This window comes from Amia ocellicauda, chromosome 1 (genome assembly GCF_036373705.1).
Source record: "Amia ocellicauda isolate fAmiCal2 chromosome 1, fAmiCal2.hap1, whole genome shotgun sequence".
In the NCBI taxonomy this organism is placed as follows: Eukaryota; Metazoa; Chordata; class Actinopteri; order Amiiformes; family Amiidae; genus Amia; species Amia ocellicauda.
Window position 1 is genome coordinate 56,149,394 of NC_089850.1, and position 15,693 is coordinate 56,165,086.

Below are 15,693 nucleotides of genomic sequence, written 5' to 3' on the forward strand. Positions count from 1 at the left end.
TTACCACTGTAGTTTCCGAGGCAGATCTTGAGTTAAAAAGATTAGTCAGGATTAGTGTGATCAACAGTTGTGCATTCAGTTAATGTTGTGGCCTATATTGTGTACAGTTCTTTTCACCAGGAGATAAGTGTACTTTGCACAAAAATGTGCAAGACTTTCTGCATATTTTCATACTGACTTTCCAGAGTGAAAGGCTGTTCGATCTGTTCTGTATTTTATCCACTTGATCAACAAATGTATGCCCAAATAAAATGGACCAATGTTATGCACTAGCCACCTCCTCTATGATTAAAGAGGTGTAACATACCTCCTCTGAAATAAAAGGACCTGCAGTATTTAACTGCCACATTCCCCTTTAAAAACACACATGTATTATGGATCTGTCTACACTGCTTTCACTCCACCGGGAGAGTCAATTTCTAGGTTTGTCATGATCCATTTCAGTTTGAGCTTCAGCAGCCCACCTAAATTTGGAAGCACTGTGAAAAAAAACCAAAGACTTTTCAGTGGCGGGTGAGGAGGTGAGGGAGAAATATGTAAGACATGGGTATGCACAGCGATTTAGTCTTAAGGAATAAATCAATAAGGCGTGCGCTCACCCACGTTGGCATGAGTCTGGTTTGCAGAAGACCGCTATGGGAAAATAGCCCGAGGAAAGCGGTGCAGAAACATTTCGGTAGCATTAAATAATGCATGGTTTATACAGCCTGCCATTAGCATTTTTTATTTGCGTTTAATATTCCTAACACTGCCCATGGTCCTAATATCAGCGTTTAGCAGCAGGGGCTTAACAGCTCAAATCAAGCAGGTTAATAATGCGTTGACTTCAGGGCGCAATTTATGCTTTTTCAGATGAAGCGTGTTAAACGACACTTAGAAAAAGGGAAAGTGGGATATTGCCCAGTACAGCCCGGTGACATGCTAAAATGAAACGGATTTCTCTGCGGTGGTAACAGGGGATTTAGCACACGTCCTATAGACAGAGTTTCTTGTGAACTTGTGATATATGCTGATGGGGTCAGCTGCTTTGAGAAGGCAGATTGTGTAATGAGGTAGGAGGTGGAGAGAGAGAGAGAGAGAGAGAGAGAGAGAGAGAGAGAGAGAGAGAGAGAGAGAGAGAGAGAGAGAGAGAGAGCGCACTTGACTATTTGCAGAAGACGCTCGGTGTTGGAGGCAAGAACTACATGCGACTTTTTTTCCATAGGACGATAGGATCCATTTCCAAGATTTTAATCTCGTTATCCGCGGGCAATGGAGTGCTACAACGTAAGTTAAACCTCTATAAATAACTAAGAACAATTGTTACTTATTTGCCTGTGATAAACGGAAGTATTTTATTAAAACGTGAAGTAAGATGCATGTCTTTGTATGCTTTTTTGTTCTCCTGTGTCCAAAATCACATAACTTGGTATGGCATTGATATCGACATCATAACCGGCATAAATATTTGCTGGCGAGCTGGTGCGCATGCGGTTACTTGGACCGGTCAGTCTGCCAGGTGGACTAAGACACTGGGCGTTTTTAACTGGGCAAAAGTTATTTGGGGCTGTAATATTCTTATTATTGTGTCATGTCGGAATAGTCGACTATTTGCACAGCTATACGATTTAAGTTGTTTTTACTTTTAACAGGGTTAACAGGGTTACCGAGTCGCAACATAAGTCGCAATAAGTAATTGGCACAAGGGCACCAGCATTGTACGATAATAAAATCGCATTGGGACAGTGCGATTAAAATAAGCAGAGCTGATAGGCGAGTGACAGGCAGGTACAGTATGTCAAACTGGGACGGATTTCTTCTCCCCAGTTTCTCCGACGGCTTGGATACTTTAGGTGTGGATCCATGTGTTGCAATTACATAGCTAAGCATCGCTGCGAAGAAAATCGAGTCAAATATAATGTGTGTGTGTGTATATATATATATATATTATGCAGCATGCAAATGTTACCTGTTTGACTGTGACCTGTTTAATTGTGCTTATAGAGAAGAAAGCTGTCTTTACCCACCTCCCCCGCATCCCAGCAGCTCTTAAGCCCCTCTAATCACGGCTAATGAGCTGACGTGCGCAGCCCCTGCGCTGTCTGCCGATCCCTGTGTCTTAATGCGCCACTTCAAAGTTCACAGTCTTTCCGCGGCTGCTACTTCTGAACTTTGATGTAAACTTGTTTTCTAAAATATGACGTCTGTTTGTGCCTGCAAAACGTTCACTGCATTGCTTAGAAATTGAATGATCTATCCACCCATCTCAGTAGGATATTTGTATACTTATTGATGTATTGCTTTTGATTAATATTGGTGCATAGTCTGAACATTAAAAACATCATCACCACTAGTGTGTGTGGACTAACACTCAACACTCCTCTTCTTATTATTATTGATTGATAGGGGTATTTGGTTGGGGCTGAGAGGGGTGTGTGGGGCAGGGTGCAGTGGTGGGAGTGATAATGCCAGTGGAAATATTCGGATAGTTTAAGACGTTTTTGTAGGCAGTGATTCAGTCAATTGAAATAGTAAATAGACTACAGTAATGTGGAAGCTAGCAAATCAAGTGAAAGTGGATGAACACAGAAAGAGAAGGGGCACTGTCTGAAAAGAGAATGTTCTAGAATATTTGATGCCTTTCAAAGATCTGCCAGCTGAGATCTCAGGAACAAGCAGTGCCTTTGGATCCAGCAAAATAACTGAAGAACAGGGGTAAAGCTTCATAATCTCATGTAAGGCCGAGAACTTATTAATTCTGCACCTCGGAAATATTTCAAAATGGTTTAATTAAGCACACACACACACACACACATAAATAAATATTTAAATACTTCAGGTAAAGTTACATTCATGTACTAAAATGAAGTCCCGTCTTACTTAATAGTATGTCATGTTATTGTTTTAAATGATTAAACTAGAAGGTCCAAATAAAAGGATTCTAAATGCCTATTTTCACGTCATCTCAGAACTGGAGCCGTGCTAAAAAGCATTTTGTATGAAACTGACGTCTGCCTGATTGATCGATTTATTGTTTTGTTTGTTTGTTCGTTTTGTTTTTTGCATACCATGTAACTAACTCTAAAGCATTGCCGCAAAGTCTGCCTGCCTGAGATATAGAAATCTGGACAGCTTATTCAACATTAGTACAAGCAACTAATGAAAGTCTGTTTAAATGGTAGGTGGTTACACTCCCACTCTTTGGGTTTGGGTTTGAAAAGAGCCAAACAGTGACATCCTCACACAATGTAGTTTCATCATTGGGTGTATTTGACAGCTATTTTGTTTTTTTGTCGGCTGTGCTATTACAATCAACCTATTAGTATTTAATTCGGGGCTGAAGTGTCACCATTAAATAATAGAGAATTCACACTTGAGCTTAACAAATTGCTTCACATCCATATTCTACAATCAATGACATCTTTAAACTTAAATGAACCAAAAGGCAGCAGATGCTTTTACTGTTACACTTTTCTCATCACAGAATTTCATTTTATATCTGCCAGCTTTAAAACCCACCAACATTTCCGTCATCTGGAAGGGGATTCAGTCTATATCTGAGGCCCATCGCTGTTACTTCACAGATCATATGGAGCTTCAGATGTGGTGCAGTAGACAGCTGGTATGATGATTTTGTCAACAGACAGAATAAAATAATTGCCCCTACATGAGTGAACGTTTAAGATCTCTGCAAGGTACGAGCCTTCCGTTCGAAGTTCTCTCTACAAAGACTTTCTCGTCTCTGTGGATAATGGAGATGAACAAGGGGGGAATTCAAATCACTTTCAACCCTGTCCCCGAGGAGGCTGGAAGAAAAGGCTTGAAGTTTGTGTGTCTGGCGAAACGAGTTTACACGGAGTGCGGAACATGCTGTATTTTGCAGCCGAATATCTCGTACCATCACTGCTGTTGACTCGAGGGAGAGTGATTGCCCCTGTGGGATTAAAATAAAGCACCTCTTATATTAAAAGAGAGATGAAAAGCTGCATTATTTATTTGCTTTCTGCTCGATATTGTGGCAGCCCCTGCACAATTTATATTCCTGCTGCCACACAAGGTTGGGTCATGTTTAAAATCCACACAATCCGAAGAATTCTGACTATTTCCTATTTACACCCATAGATTTTCCTGTATACTTTTTTTGTTGTTATCTTTGATATTGGTTTTATTCGCCGCCCAGCAAACGCATGCCAAATATGACAGATATGGTTATAGTTGATGTTTTTAAGCAAAGAGAAATAACTGAAATGCGTGTGGGATATGTGTGGTGCAGATGTTTTTTTCCTTATATGCAATTCCTCCTCATTGTTGTATACTGTCGCTTTGGGTTTTGAAATAAGGTTACTCTGAGATTCATTACTGTTCTTAATTTTTTAATTTTAGATTTTTTACTAACACCTTACTGCAAAATTCACTCAGAAATGCATCTCGGTGAATCCCTGGCATAGATCTTCAGGTTAATTCATATCTTGAAAGCTAGTTCAGGCAGGCCGTGGAAAATGTTGAGTCTTCAGGGATGGAGAACATATTTAATTTTACTTCCCCCACAAATGCTTTCTGCCTCTCTGTAAATGGATGTTTCTAGTTCTCATTAATGAGAAATCTGTTTCTGTTTGATGTCGGAGCAATGAAGAGCTTGTGAGTTCAGCCATATAATTGAGTCAGGAGTCTGTCCGACATACTACTTGCTGCTGTACCGGCTATTAGCTTACTCTCTGGTGACATGTTCGCTAATGTAATAAATATTCTCACGTTAGAGGCTCTGGTCTGGCTGCTTAAGGACACGACGGCCTCGTCACTGAATGAGATGGCCCTCCCTGTCTGTTAGTTAGAGGCGATACCGAAATGATGAAACAAGACCGTGCCACCCTCTCTTCTCACCAGCTTCCCCTCCCTTTTCCCACTAATATATAGTAGTTTCTGTCTAAAACACTAACCTTTATAAGCCCAAACCCAAATCGGCAGTTTAACCAGGGAAGACTTTACTTAGAACCTGGATTATAAGAAGTGTACAAATAAAGACATCCCTTAAAACAACCAAAGGGTGAATGTCACAACTCGGAGGCCAAATTCCCAGTTCGGCCAAGCGTCAATGTTTTTTAAATGTCAACTATTTTAATTTCGGGTCTGATTCTCAACCCTAGGCTGTCTCTGGCTAGGGTTGAGACCAAATATTGGACTGGAGCAAACAGTAAACTCATCCAACGAGTCCTTCAGAAATGTTGACTAACTCTGATTTCACTGGAATCTATTGAGCTTGTTGCTTTTGTCTTTGGGTCCTTGATTAAAATGAGCAGCATGGCAGGAATTAGGGAGCTCCCTCCTTTGTTATTTATGTAATGTTGTGCTAAAGAGAGTTGCTGCAGTGGGCTGCAAGGGAATAAATAAACTGAGGTTAACAAAAGTGCCAACAGACATCTGATGTACAGACAACTCCAGCTCATATGAAACAAATCTGCTGTTACCAGGCCTAAGACAATATAACTGATTGTACACTAAGCAGATCAGCACTTAACTATTATTATTTTAATGTATTTGTTTGTTTGTTTACCGTTATAACAGTGCTGCTGTATGTTTAATCTGAAATACACATGTATACGGAAACAAACCATCTGGGAACAGCACGACTCTCTAGTGAAATTTTCCCCTAGATTTCCCTGTGTTGCACCAGCATTAACGCATAGAAGTCAGTACATTACTTTAGGGAAAAGCTGCTATATTTATTTACTTAATTTATTCAAAACTCGTTTTTGCAACTAGTGAACACTGGACATCACTCGTGTGCAGCCAGAATCGGCAACCTTGGACATTTCATTCCCTCCCAGAACTAATTCCAACTAACGATTTAATCTGATCAATAAGCAGCAAATTCAATTAAGTACATTAAAGTTGAAGCACTCTCAGCTCAGTCAAGATCATTGCACGAACGCACTAACACACAATGCAACAAATGGCCTGTTAAAATACAGATCTCCATATCTTTCTTCGCTGCCAGTTCAGTTTATGGTGAATATATATTGTGACATAGTGCTGGGCTGGGCAGGTGACTGCTGCCGTGGCCAGCACTACATCTCCCAGATGCCCCGGGAGAGGAAGCAGGACATGGAAAATGCATGACCTGCAGGATGGTTCTCATTGGCCGGCTCCTGTTTAAAAGCAGGATGCCGGCAGCCTTTGTTTGTTGGGGGGGGGAAGCAGGTGGTGGAGAGAAAGAGAGGAAACACGGAACACGGAACACGGAACACGGAACACGGAACACGGAACACGGAACACGGAACACGGAACACGGAACACGGAACACGGAACACGGAACACGGAACACGGCTGCAAATCAACATTTTTTACAGGGTGCATCTCTTACATCAGAAAAATTTATTGGTAATTTACTGGTCTGTATTTGGCAATTTGGGTGAAAAAAAATCTCCCGATCATTAGCGCCTGGTCCCGCATAACACAGTGGCGTGCTATTTATCTTCAGCTCCCTGCATGTCACAGGGGTCCCGAGGGAAGCTTTGTTTCTGGGCTTTGGGCTCAATCACTGGTCCTCGAGCTCCTTCAGTGACGTGGGTAGGCCAGGCCTGCTCCAGTCCCTCAGCAATTAACAGCGAAAGGCAAAAAAAAAAAAAAAAAAAAAAGAAAAGCTGGGGACCTCTGCAGGCAAAACCGGAAACCCTGTCCTCAGAGGACATGGCTGGGGACTCGGCAGGCAGTGGAGAGTGTACCAGTCACATGTCTGGAGGAGACTCTTTTGCAGCGATGCAGTGCCGTGAGGGTGTGTGTTCTGGACAGCGGCTAGTTTGATTAGCACACACGGGGGCATTGAGACATCCATAAGAAAACCGACAAGGAAACAAAAACAAATGTTCGCTTTGATATGCCTTTGCAAACATACTCTCGAAGTTCCAGCCAGTGCGTTGCTTTCTGTCAGTATCATCTGTCAACTAAACCCCACATGAAAAAGTCTTGCATGACTGAATATCACTGTAAACAACAGAGCTTTCATGTAAACACACTTTTTGCAGCTAACAACATGTACAGAACTAACCATTCGTGTCTGGGTTCTAATAAGACCTCAATAGAAGAGTTTAAAAGATTATAACAGGTCAACTCTTCGACTAAACGATCCCCAAGACTGCTTCATAGATCATAGCTTTGTGTATCAGGTGTCGTTTCTGTCCTCTCGTCACCTGTGGAAGAGAGAAAGATCTACCAGTGCTTAGTGTATCAGACTGCGCACGGCCTCTCGGGTCGCGATGGCTGATGTTATCTTCTCTTCTCCAGGCAATGAGGTTTAGTTTCAGTGGAGGCTGCTGTTTCATGTTCCCTTTCCAAGAGCGCAGGCGTTCTTCAGACTGCTCTCAAAATGGGCGCTGTATCAGACCCCTCAGTCACAGCTCTGCCAGAGAGTGCCGCGTACTGAAATGTGGTCCAGATGGCGGCTGTGAAATCCACGCTCTGTTACTGTACTTCCTTGTGAATCCTACTCCTTTTATAATTCAATGAATTTCTTATTGTATTTTTCACATCACCGAAAAGCACCAGTTAAGTCTGTGATTTGTTTTACTTCCTGACAGTAACTTCTGAGATTATCGTGTTGTATTACATGTTATTCAGTTGCAAATCGCCTGTGATTGTAGCTTAAATAAACAAATACAGCAATAATTCATCTGATGCCTGGAGCAGTTACAGTCATGTGTCCTCTGAGTTGGCCTGAACTAGTTTGGATACGAGTCGTGCGTTCTCATATCAAAGTCATTTTTGTTCATTATTTTGTCATCAGAAACTCCAGCCAGAGTTCATTCGTAACCCAATTGACTTTTTCACTTGAACCAGCCTTGTAGCGCTGTGTGTATGTGTGTGTTTTGTGACCTGCAGGATGGACACTAATTGGTGGAATGAGGACTGGCAATACTAACGGCGAATGTGACGGCTTGTTCCGCCTCACAGATGATCCAAATGAACACCACACTGTGTACTTTGAATGCGATTGTCAGTCACGCACATGCTTTTGTCTTAAACTCGTCCGAATATGAATAGCGCCGCGGCATTAACAGTGTGTGGAGTGGTCTGAAACTCTGTTAGTCCTAATGGGTTTGTAAGTTGGAACAAATGCGTCTCACAATGCCTGTACCAAGCTATTGCCATGGAAACAGTACAGACTTACTGCAGCAAAATTATCCCAAAGGCAAAGTGTGAATACAATTGCTACGGTTGAAGGTCTACAATAAATGCCAGATAGTTAGTAAAGTAGGATCCTCACTTGTTTCAATGTTAATGGCTCTCACTGCACAGCTGGGAATCTCATTATCCAGAGTTCCCTTTAAAATCTGTTCTACCAAGAATTGTGAGCAACATTAATATAGCACGGATGAAGGATGGTCTGGTTTTTACTTCTGCTTCAGACAGACTTGGGCTCAAATGCGTCGGCAAAGACCTTGTTCATCCAGGCACGACTTTCTCACAGCTCTACATCTCTACTAATTCAGTTCAATCAGACCCACGTGATGAGGATTTGAAGGGGACATTTATGCAGTGATTGAGAGTAGACCGATAGTGGATTTTCAAAAGCGATACGGATGACAATTAGGGTTGGGGAAAAAGCCGATTTCCAATGAATCGGCCAATTATCCATAAAATGTATATTTTTTTATATATTGTATAAAAATATAGCACTCAATGTAAAACTGCCTCAGTTTGAACGTCATCAAAACAAATAACAGTATGCACTATGAAATTGTATAAAATAAATTAAATAGATCAATTCAAAATAAACAACAAAATAATAACTTTCCACATTCTGAATACTGAATGAGTCTGAATGAAATAAAATGTCTGAAAAAGTCCTGCACAGAAACTAAAACTGCAACCTGTGGGACGGATTTGGTGAAATTTGGTGTTAATTTCTGCTGATTAACAATGGTTTCAAAAAGTTGTTATCGGCCACGATTAATCAGCCAACCAATAAACCTCTAGTCGAGAGGCTTATGAACCGTTGTGTTGACAAATACTGGTTCCCTGACGGTCTTTCACCTTCGGAAAGGAAGGGGTTTCAAAACATTAGTGAAAGTACCTTGAAGGGCATTCGCGGAGCTATTTGAACCCAGGTCTGGCTTTGACCACGGTGTACTGGAATTAGTTCTGCCTGTGGCTTCATTTTCACTCAGCCTCCTTTGAGAACTCAGGCCTTTTAACAGTGTTAACTTCAATCCCCTCCTGTTTGTTGTTGATTCAACTGTATCGGAAGTTATTTAATCACAAATGTGACCCACGGACACCACACAGATAGCGTATCTCTTGGGCGTATCCCTTGGCAGTTCTTCCTGGCTGAATTGTGTCTATGTTGTGTCTGTCCTTCAGGAAGACTGCAGTAAGCAGGCCGAGGAAGACATCATGGACATCCCCCTGGATGACCCCGAGGCCAACAAAGCTGCTGCCAAGATCCAGGCCGGCTTCCGTGGCCACATGACTCGGAAGAAGATGAAAGACGACAAGCCCAGGGACGAAGTGAGCAGCAGCGGCGTGGGGGAGAGCTCCGGAGAGTCGCTCAACGGCAGTCAGAGGGAGGCAGGTAGGAGCCCAGCATCTTTCAGAACAAAATCCACTTTCCATGTGGACCCACTGAGCCCATCTCTGCAGTAGCCTGCAAAGTGTTCCCTTCATCTGTTCCAAATCGAGTGACACAGATGGATAGCAACCCCTTCTAAGCTGATTCTGCTTTCAGTTTGTCACAACACCACAGGCAAAAGATTGCATTTGATTTAGATTGTATTCTATTGGAAAACCTTCCAAAAAAATTCAGAAAGAAAAGTATAAGTCAGGAGGCTCCAAGACTTTGTTTTGTGTTTTGTGTGTTTTGAGAGGAATCGTAGAAAACACTCTCTGCCTGTGTTACTTTATTTTTTGAATTATTTGCTGGATACAAGCATAGATGGCAGGCTAATAATGTCTGATGGTAAAAACATATTTGAAAGAGATGCTCGGAAGTGTGGAATATGAACATGTCTTTGTCGCCGTCACTTTCCCAAAAGCAAGCCCACATCAGAAGTGAAAGCCTAAAGGGGACACAAACAACGTCTGAATCTATAAATGATTCCCATTCTGAGTATGAAAAATAAGGGTAAAGCAGGTTGCTGTGCAGACCGAAAAATCATTGGGCTTTGTGTAAAACGCAGAAGGCTCTCAGCTGCTCAGCAAGGAGGAAAACCCTGATTTTAAGCTGAGGGATATGTTTACAGTGTGGAAGGATTCCTCTCCCTTAGTCTCATCTTCAGACGACCTCCATACTTGAGTTTAAACCTCGCCACTTTTCTGGAACCTTCAACAGGTCCCATAATCCAGATAACATTTTATTTATTTGATCGAAAGTTAAAGCCCTCAGCCTTTGGTGTCCTATTCCACTGAATCATGAATTCAAAAGCACAGCACTCCAGTGACAAGTAAGCTTTAGTTAATTATAGTCCTGAAGGATTCAAAGCGTTGTGCCTTGGGTACCTCAGAGTGTCAATGAGCTCCACAACTTTAATTAGACTAATTATGACGAGACTAACTCCTTCCTTCCTACTTGTATAGAGCAAATACTAACAGAGATGTATTTTGGATTGAGACTCTATTACAGAAAAAAAGTCCTTTTGATTTGTTATGATATTACAGATGTATGAAATCTGTCATGCTTCAGATCATCACACAACATTGTCACAAAAAGCTCAATAAAATACCGGACCTAGACAATTCATTTTGGGCTTTTGTATCATGAGTTATAGAGGTTGATCTCAGAGAGGAGAAAGTATCGAAACCCATTTGTGCACTGCCATGAACTTATTATAGGAAGTATGTTTCCATCCATTAGCTTTCCATTTTTCTTCCGTCCAGTATACCCTGTGCTGTGATTGGTAGATATTTGAACAAGCGCTCCCCAGCTTTACCATATTTAACAAGACTACACTGCAGATACAGTGGAAAAATAATCCTTCCACAGGGACAAATACATTTCAAATATCTCGTCTCCAGACTTGGGTTTACATATTCAGAATAACTTGCTAAATAGCTACATCATCTCTTTCCATTAGCGGTCATTTTAAAGACTGTTACTTTGCCCCTAAGCTAATGCGTCTTCGTCGCACTGCCACAGTCCACCAGAAGCCAACAGCGTCGCCCGGCTTGTCAGGACTTTAAAGCACTTTAAACTGCATTCAGCGCAATCAATCACAACTGATGTGTTTCCAAATTGGAGCCGTTAGAAGTTCTGTACTGTGGCGTCAGCCCTCGGTAATGTTTCCTCTTTTAGATGTGTGGTTGATTTCATTTCTTTAAAACTGTCCTAAAAAGATCACCATTGACAGGTGTGTCGGCGAGCACAAAGGTTCGATCAGATTGTGCCGTGACAGGGGTGTCAGAAGCTCTCTCTGAAAGGAACAGGATAACCACTTATCTATCTGCTTTATATCCCTGGCTTTTTCACAGACTTTGAAGCCAGTCAGGAATGTGTTTTTGCCCAGAGGAAACCGTGTTCACATCTCCAGCGAACAGTGCCTGACTTCCATTTCTATTTCTATGTTCACACACTGTCTTCATCTCCAAATCCTCTAGTTTTTATACTAAACACCCATCTTCATTCACTTTTCTGGACTGTAATAGCGTATCAGATTCTGCACAGGTATACATATATATATTTTTAGTTGGTGTTGTGAATGTACTGCTTAATTGACAAGACAATAGTAGCTTATCTTCCCCCAGCATGTGTACAACAGGAAAGCAGTGCACTCTTCATTAAGCTCCTCTGACTTCACACAACATTTCTCTCCTTCTAACAACAGCTCCTCTCCTCGACAATGAGCAGTTTATTTATTTATTTTATTTTTATAGAGTCTAAAATTACCTGCCTCCAATTTGGAAACCTCACGGATTCAAACTCGACCCATCGCTTTCACTTCCGCGACAGGACGGAGATAAGGCATGTGTCCTGCAATACACACTTTGCCAAACCCCCCCTCTGTTGTCCAAACCCCTGAATGCCTCGAGTTCACCTCTCCCACCTTCAGAGAGTTTGATGGAGATGAAACAACACCTTCAACTGTACAGGTGCTTGAGTAGCCGCAGGAGGCGTTGGTGTGTGCCGAACTGTACCGAACACACTTGTGTGCTTCCTCAACCGGTATTTGCCTAACAAAAGTTGTGCAGCACCCCGTGCCGCGACTCCAAGCTGAAGCCAAGAATGACACTGGGCTGGGTTCCAGGCTGTAGGACACTTGGAGGAGTCTTCTTTTTTTATATCAGACGCCCCAAGGGGGAGCACTCTCTTCCTTTATTTTTTATTTTTTGTATCATTATCATTACAAATGTTGAATTATTCGCAGGCCAGTCTGTAGGTTCCAGCTGCCTGCATCTGATGTCTTCGAGAGACACAGAGAGACATTTAATCCAGTAGGTTGACACCTACATTCTCACTGAATGGTGGAGATCAATTGGATCGGATGGCTGCCTGTGCTCATCCCGTTGATTCACTTCCATGTACGTTCCTTGTAATCGTTCTGCATATGAAGTTCTGGAACTCGATCTAGATCAAATTCACCAGAACAGCGTCCGTGTCATCGACCTATGTGTCTCTTCCAAGAAGGCACCTCTCCTGGTAGTGTCCTGACTGTGGCTCAAGGAAGAAAAGCCTGCCTGTGAAATAATTAACTGGACTGCAGATTGCTTGTCAGACAGAGAGGTAGCTGTAGGGTTCAGTGGGTCAAAAGACATGTGATTACAGTTGGCAACACGCTAAGCCCAACCTTATTAAAACGATGGTGGTACCAAAAATATGAGTTTACCGACTGTACTCCTGTGCCCATCATTTAAATGATAGCATTCCTCAAGACCAAGGCCTAGCAAGATGTATATGTCCAAGTGACAAAACATGCATGTGTTTGTGCCTGGTCCTTTTGGGCTGGGTATTTTAACATGGCGGTACTTTCTTTGTACGTGTATCGCATAGATGCCAACTGCAACTGCGTGGATCGTGTGCAGTTTATACAGAACTTGGGACACCTCATTATCGGTAAACCTGCAGGCAAGCTTCGGTCTGCTGCTGGAAAAACAGATTTAGTAAGAAGAGAGGAACAGTGGGATCGTAGACTCACACAGAAGCGCCGTAGATGCCAACAGGAGGTTATGACTCACAGTGTTTTGGTTTATTTGTAAACAACTTTCTACCTCCTGGGAGCCTCCGCTTCCAAAGCTTTGTAAATGTTATTATCAGTAAAATTAATTTGGATACACAAAGCATTTGTTCTTTTACCAAGGCTTCGGCTACAATGAACAGTGTGGCTTGGTTACAAACGCATCCTAGGTTTGATCAACTTCTTTTTCATCTGTCTTTATTGATCCACTGGTAGACGAAGGCCTTCTCCCTAAGATTTTTTTATGTTTTCAATTAACACTGTCTCTTTTCCAGGTCACGCCAATTTGGGGCTATTAAACCCCTGTGTCTGGAAAAGAGACAATGCCTATACATCACAAGTAAGTGGAAACATCTTGGGGAGGTCCTCAGTAGAGCCATGGTGCAATAAAGGCCACTGACGATGATATACGTATACATTAAACTTTTAATGCAGGTAGAAAAGACTTCGCTTTAGCTTCCAAACAGAAGGTATTCAGTTATCCAATATTATTGTAATGGTTCTGGTTCTTGTGTTGTAATTCTCCTCAGTTCTCAGGATTTTCAAGTCCAGGTTTGCCCACTCGAGAGCTGTCCTTGAAAGCTCAGATGTTGCTCGAGGCGTCGTGCTCTTTACCCTAGTGGTCAGACCGGTTGGGTAACTTCTAATGAGCAGTGTCAGTCATGTGGAGGTAAGTCGGTCCCAGGGGAGCGCAGTGATATTTCAGAACAAGGACTTTAAAACACGGGTTCCCCAAGAGATCAGTTCCTGGCTACCAAACTAGCTGCCTCCTCCAGAACTCGTTTAACAGCTTTTCATCACACCACCATCCTAATTACTGGTTGCTAGGCGATAATGGAATCAGATGGTAATTTGCAAATGAAATGGAAATTAAAGCACAAGTGAGATGTTATTATTATTATTATTATTATTAGCTATTCAGATACATTGACACTGCAATTCAAATCGACTTGTCCCTTACCTGTGGCATAATACTTCTCTTTTGTTGTTGTTTTTAAACGTTGGTGTCATAAGTTTACAATTGAGAGGAGGCCATTTGCCCCATCGTGCTCGTTTGGTGTCCATTAATAACTAAGTGATCCAGGATCCTATCCAGTCTGTTTTTGAATGTTCCCAAATTGTCTCTTCAGCCACATCGCTGGGGAGTTTGTTCAGATTGTGACGCCTCTCTGTGTGAAGAAGTGTCTCCTGTTTTCTGTCTTGAATGCCTTGAAGCCCAATTTCCATTTGTGTCCCCGGGTGCGTGTGTCCCTGCTGATCTGTAAAAGCTCCCCTGGTTTGATGTGGTCGATGCCTTTCATGATTTTGAAGACTTGAATCAAGTCCCCACGTAGTCTCCTCTGTTCCAGGGTGAAAAGGTTCAGTTCCTCAGTCTCTCAGTAGGACATTCCCTTCAGACCTGGAATAAGTCTGGTTGCTCTCCTCTGAACTGCCTCTAGAGCAGCGATATCTTTCTTGAAGTGTGGAGCCCAGAACTGTCCACAGTATCCAGATGAGCTCTAACTAGTGCATTGTACAGTCTGAACATTACTGCCCTTGTTCTCAATTCTACACTTTTGACAATATACCCTAAAGTCTGTTTGCCTTTTTTATTGCTTCCCCACATTGTTTGGATGGAGAAAGTGAGGAGTCCATGTAGACTCCTAGGTCTTTCTCATGTCTTACTTCATCTAGTTGGTGTCAGACCTTCATTGAGTTTCATTGATCTCTGTAACGGGTGATGGAGTAGGTTAGACGATCCTTCCATTTACTTTATACCCTCCAGTAGAGAGATTTATTCCTGTTGTTCTTTCCAGAGTTTCTGCTATATTTGTGAGAAGGGCACATTTTTAAAGCTGTCAAGTGAAAGACTGACCTTGTATTCGGTATTATATGTGTGTGTGTATATATATATATATTTAAACCCCACTCAAGTCCTGTATTGATGTTCCAAAGAAGAAAACCTTTTCACAATCTCTGCTTTGACCTCTGTATTACAACAGCCGAAGAATCATCTACAGTCTCTGAGGGGATTATTTATTTATTTAATATATAACATTTGCTATATCTAATCACCTCAAGCACCACATATTCAAAATCTATCCCAGCAGCCAATAAACCACCAAAACAATGGATATTTTAACCCCACTTTAATCTGTGTCCTGTTAAGTTTGTCTTGTGACCTACACTCTGAAAAATGGGGCAATGTAAATGACCGTGCAGGCTTTTTTTATTTCTTGTTCTGGCGACCGCACAGCACCTTTCTCAGCTGGCGTACTGATTGGACGGCTCGCAGGACCTCTGTGGTCCCACCCTGAGGGAAGGCCAGACTAGCGCTTCCCAATTTAGGCCCGTTTCGCAGAGACGTCAACCTAGTTGCCGGTTGCTAAGCATCCCTGGTGTCGGGACGTTATTTTTAACTGCAGGTGCATCAGTGTGTCCTCACCAGGAAGCTAGAATTAATGTGTTCAGGCCCTGAGACATACATCACCTGCCTGTCGAGCTCGAAAGCTCACCTGGCTTTCCCGTTTCTCCTCCAAACGTAGAATTTAGATTTCCACCCCACGGATAACAT

General features: G+C 42.2%; 1 protein-coding gene across 4 annotated transcripts in view; it reads left to right on the forward strand.

The window, feature by feature from the left end:
* nrgnb (neurogranin (protein kinase C substrate, RC3) b) overlaps positions 1 to 15,693 on the forward strand; it is a 49,390-nt gene that overhangs the window by 24,430 nt on the left and 9,267 nt on the right. For all 4 annotated transcript variants that reach the window (XM_066710045.1, XM_066710050.1, XM_066710059.1 and 1 more), the window contains exon 6: positions 9,337 to 9,547. In XM_066710045.1, the coding sequence (XP_066566142.1) occupies positions 9,337 to 9,547 (211 nt within the window). The remainder of the gene's footprint in view (positions 1 to 9,336; positions 9,548 to 15,693) is intronic.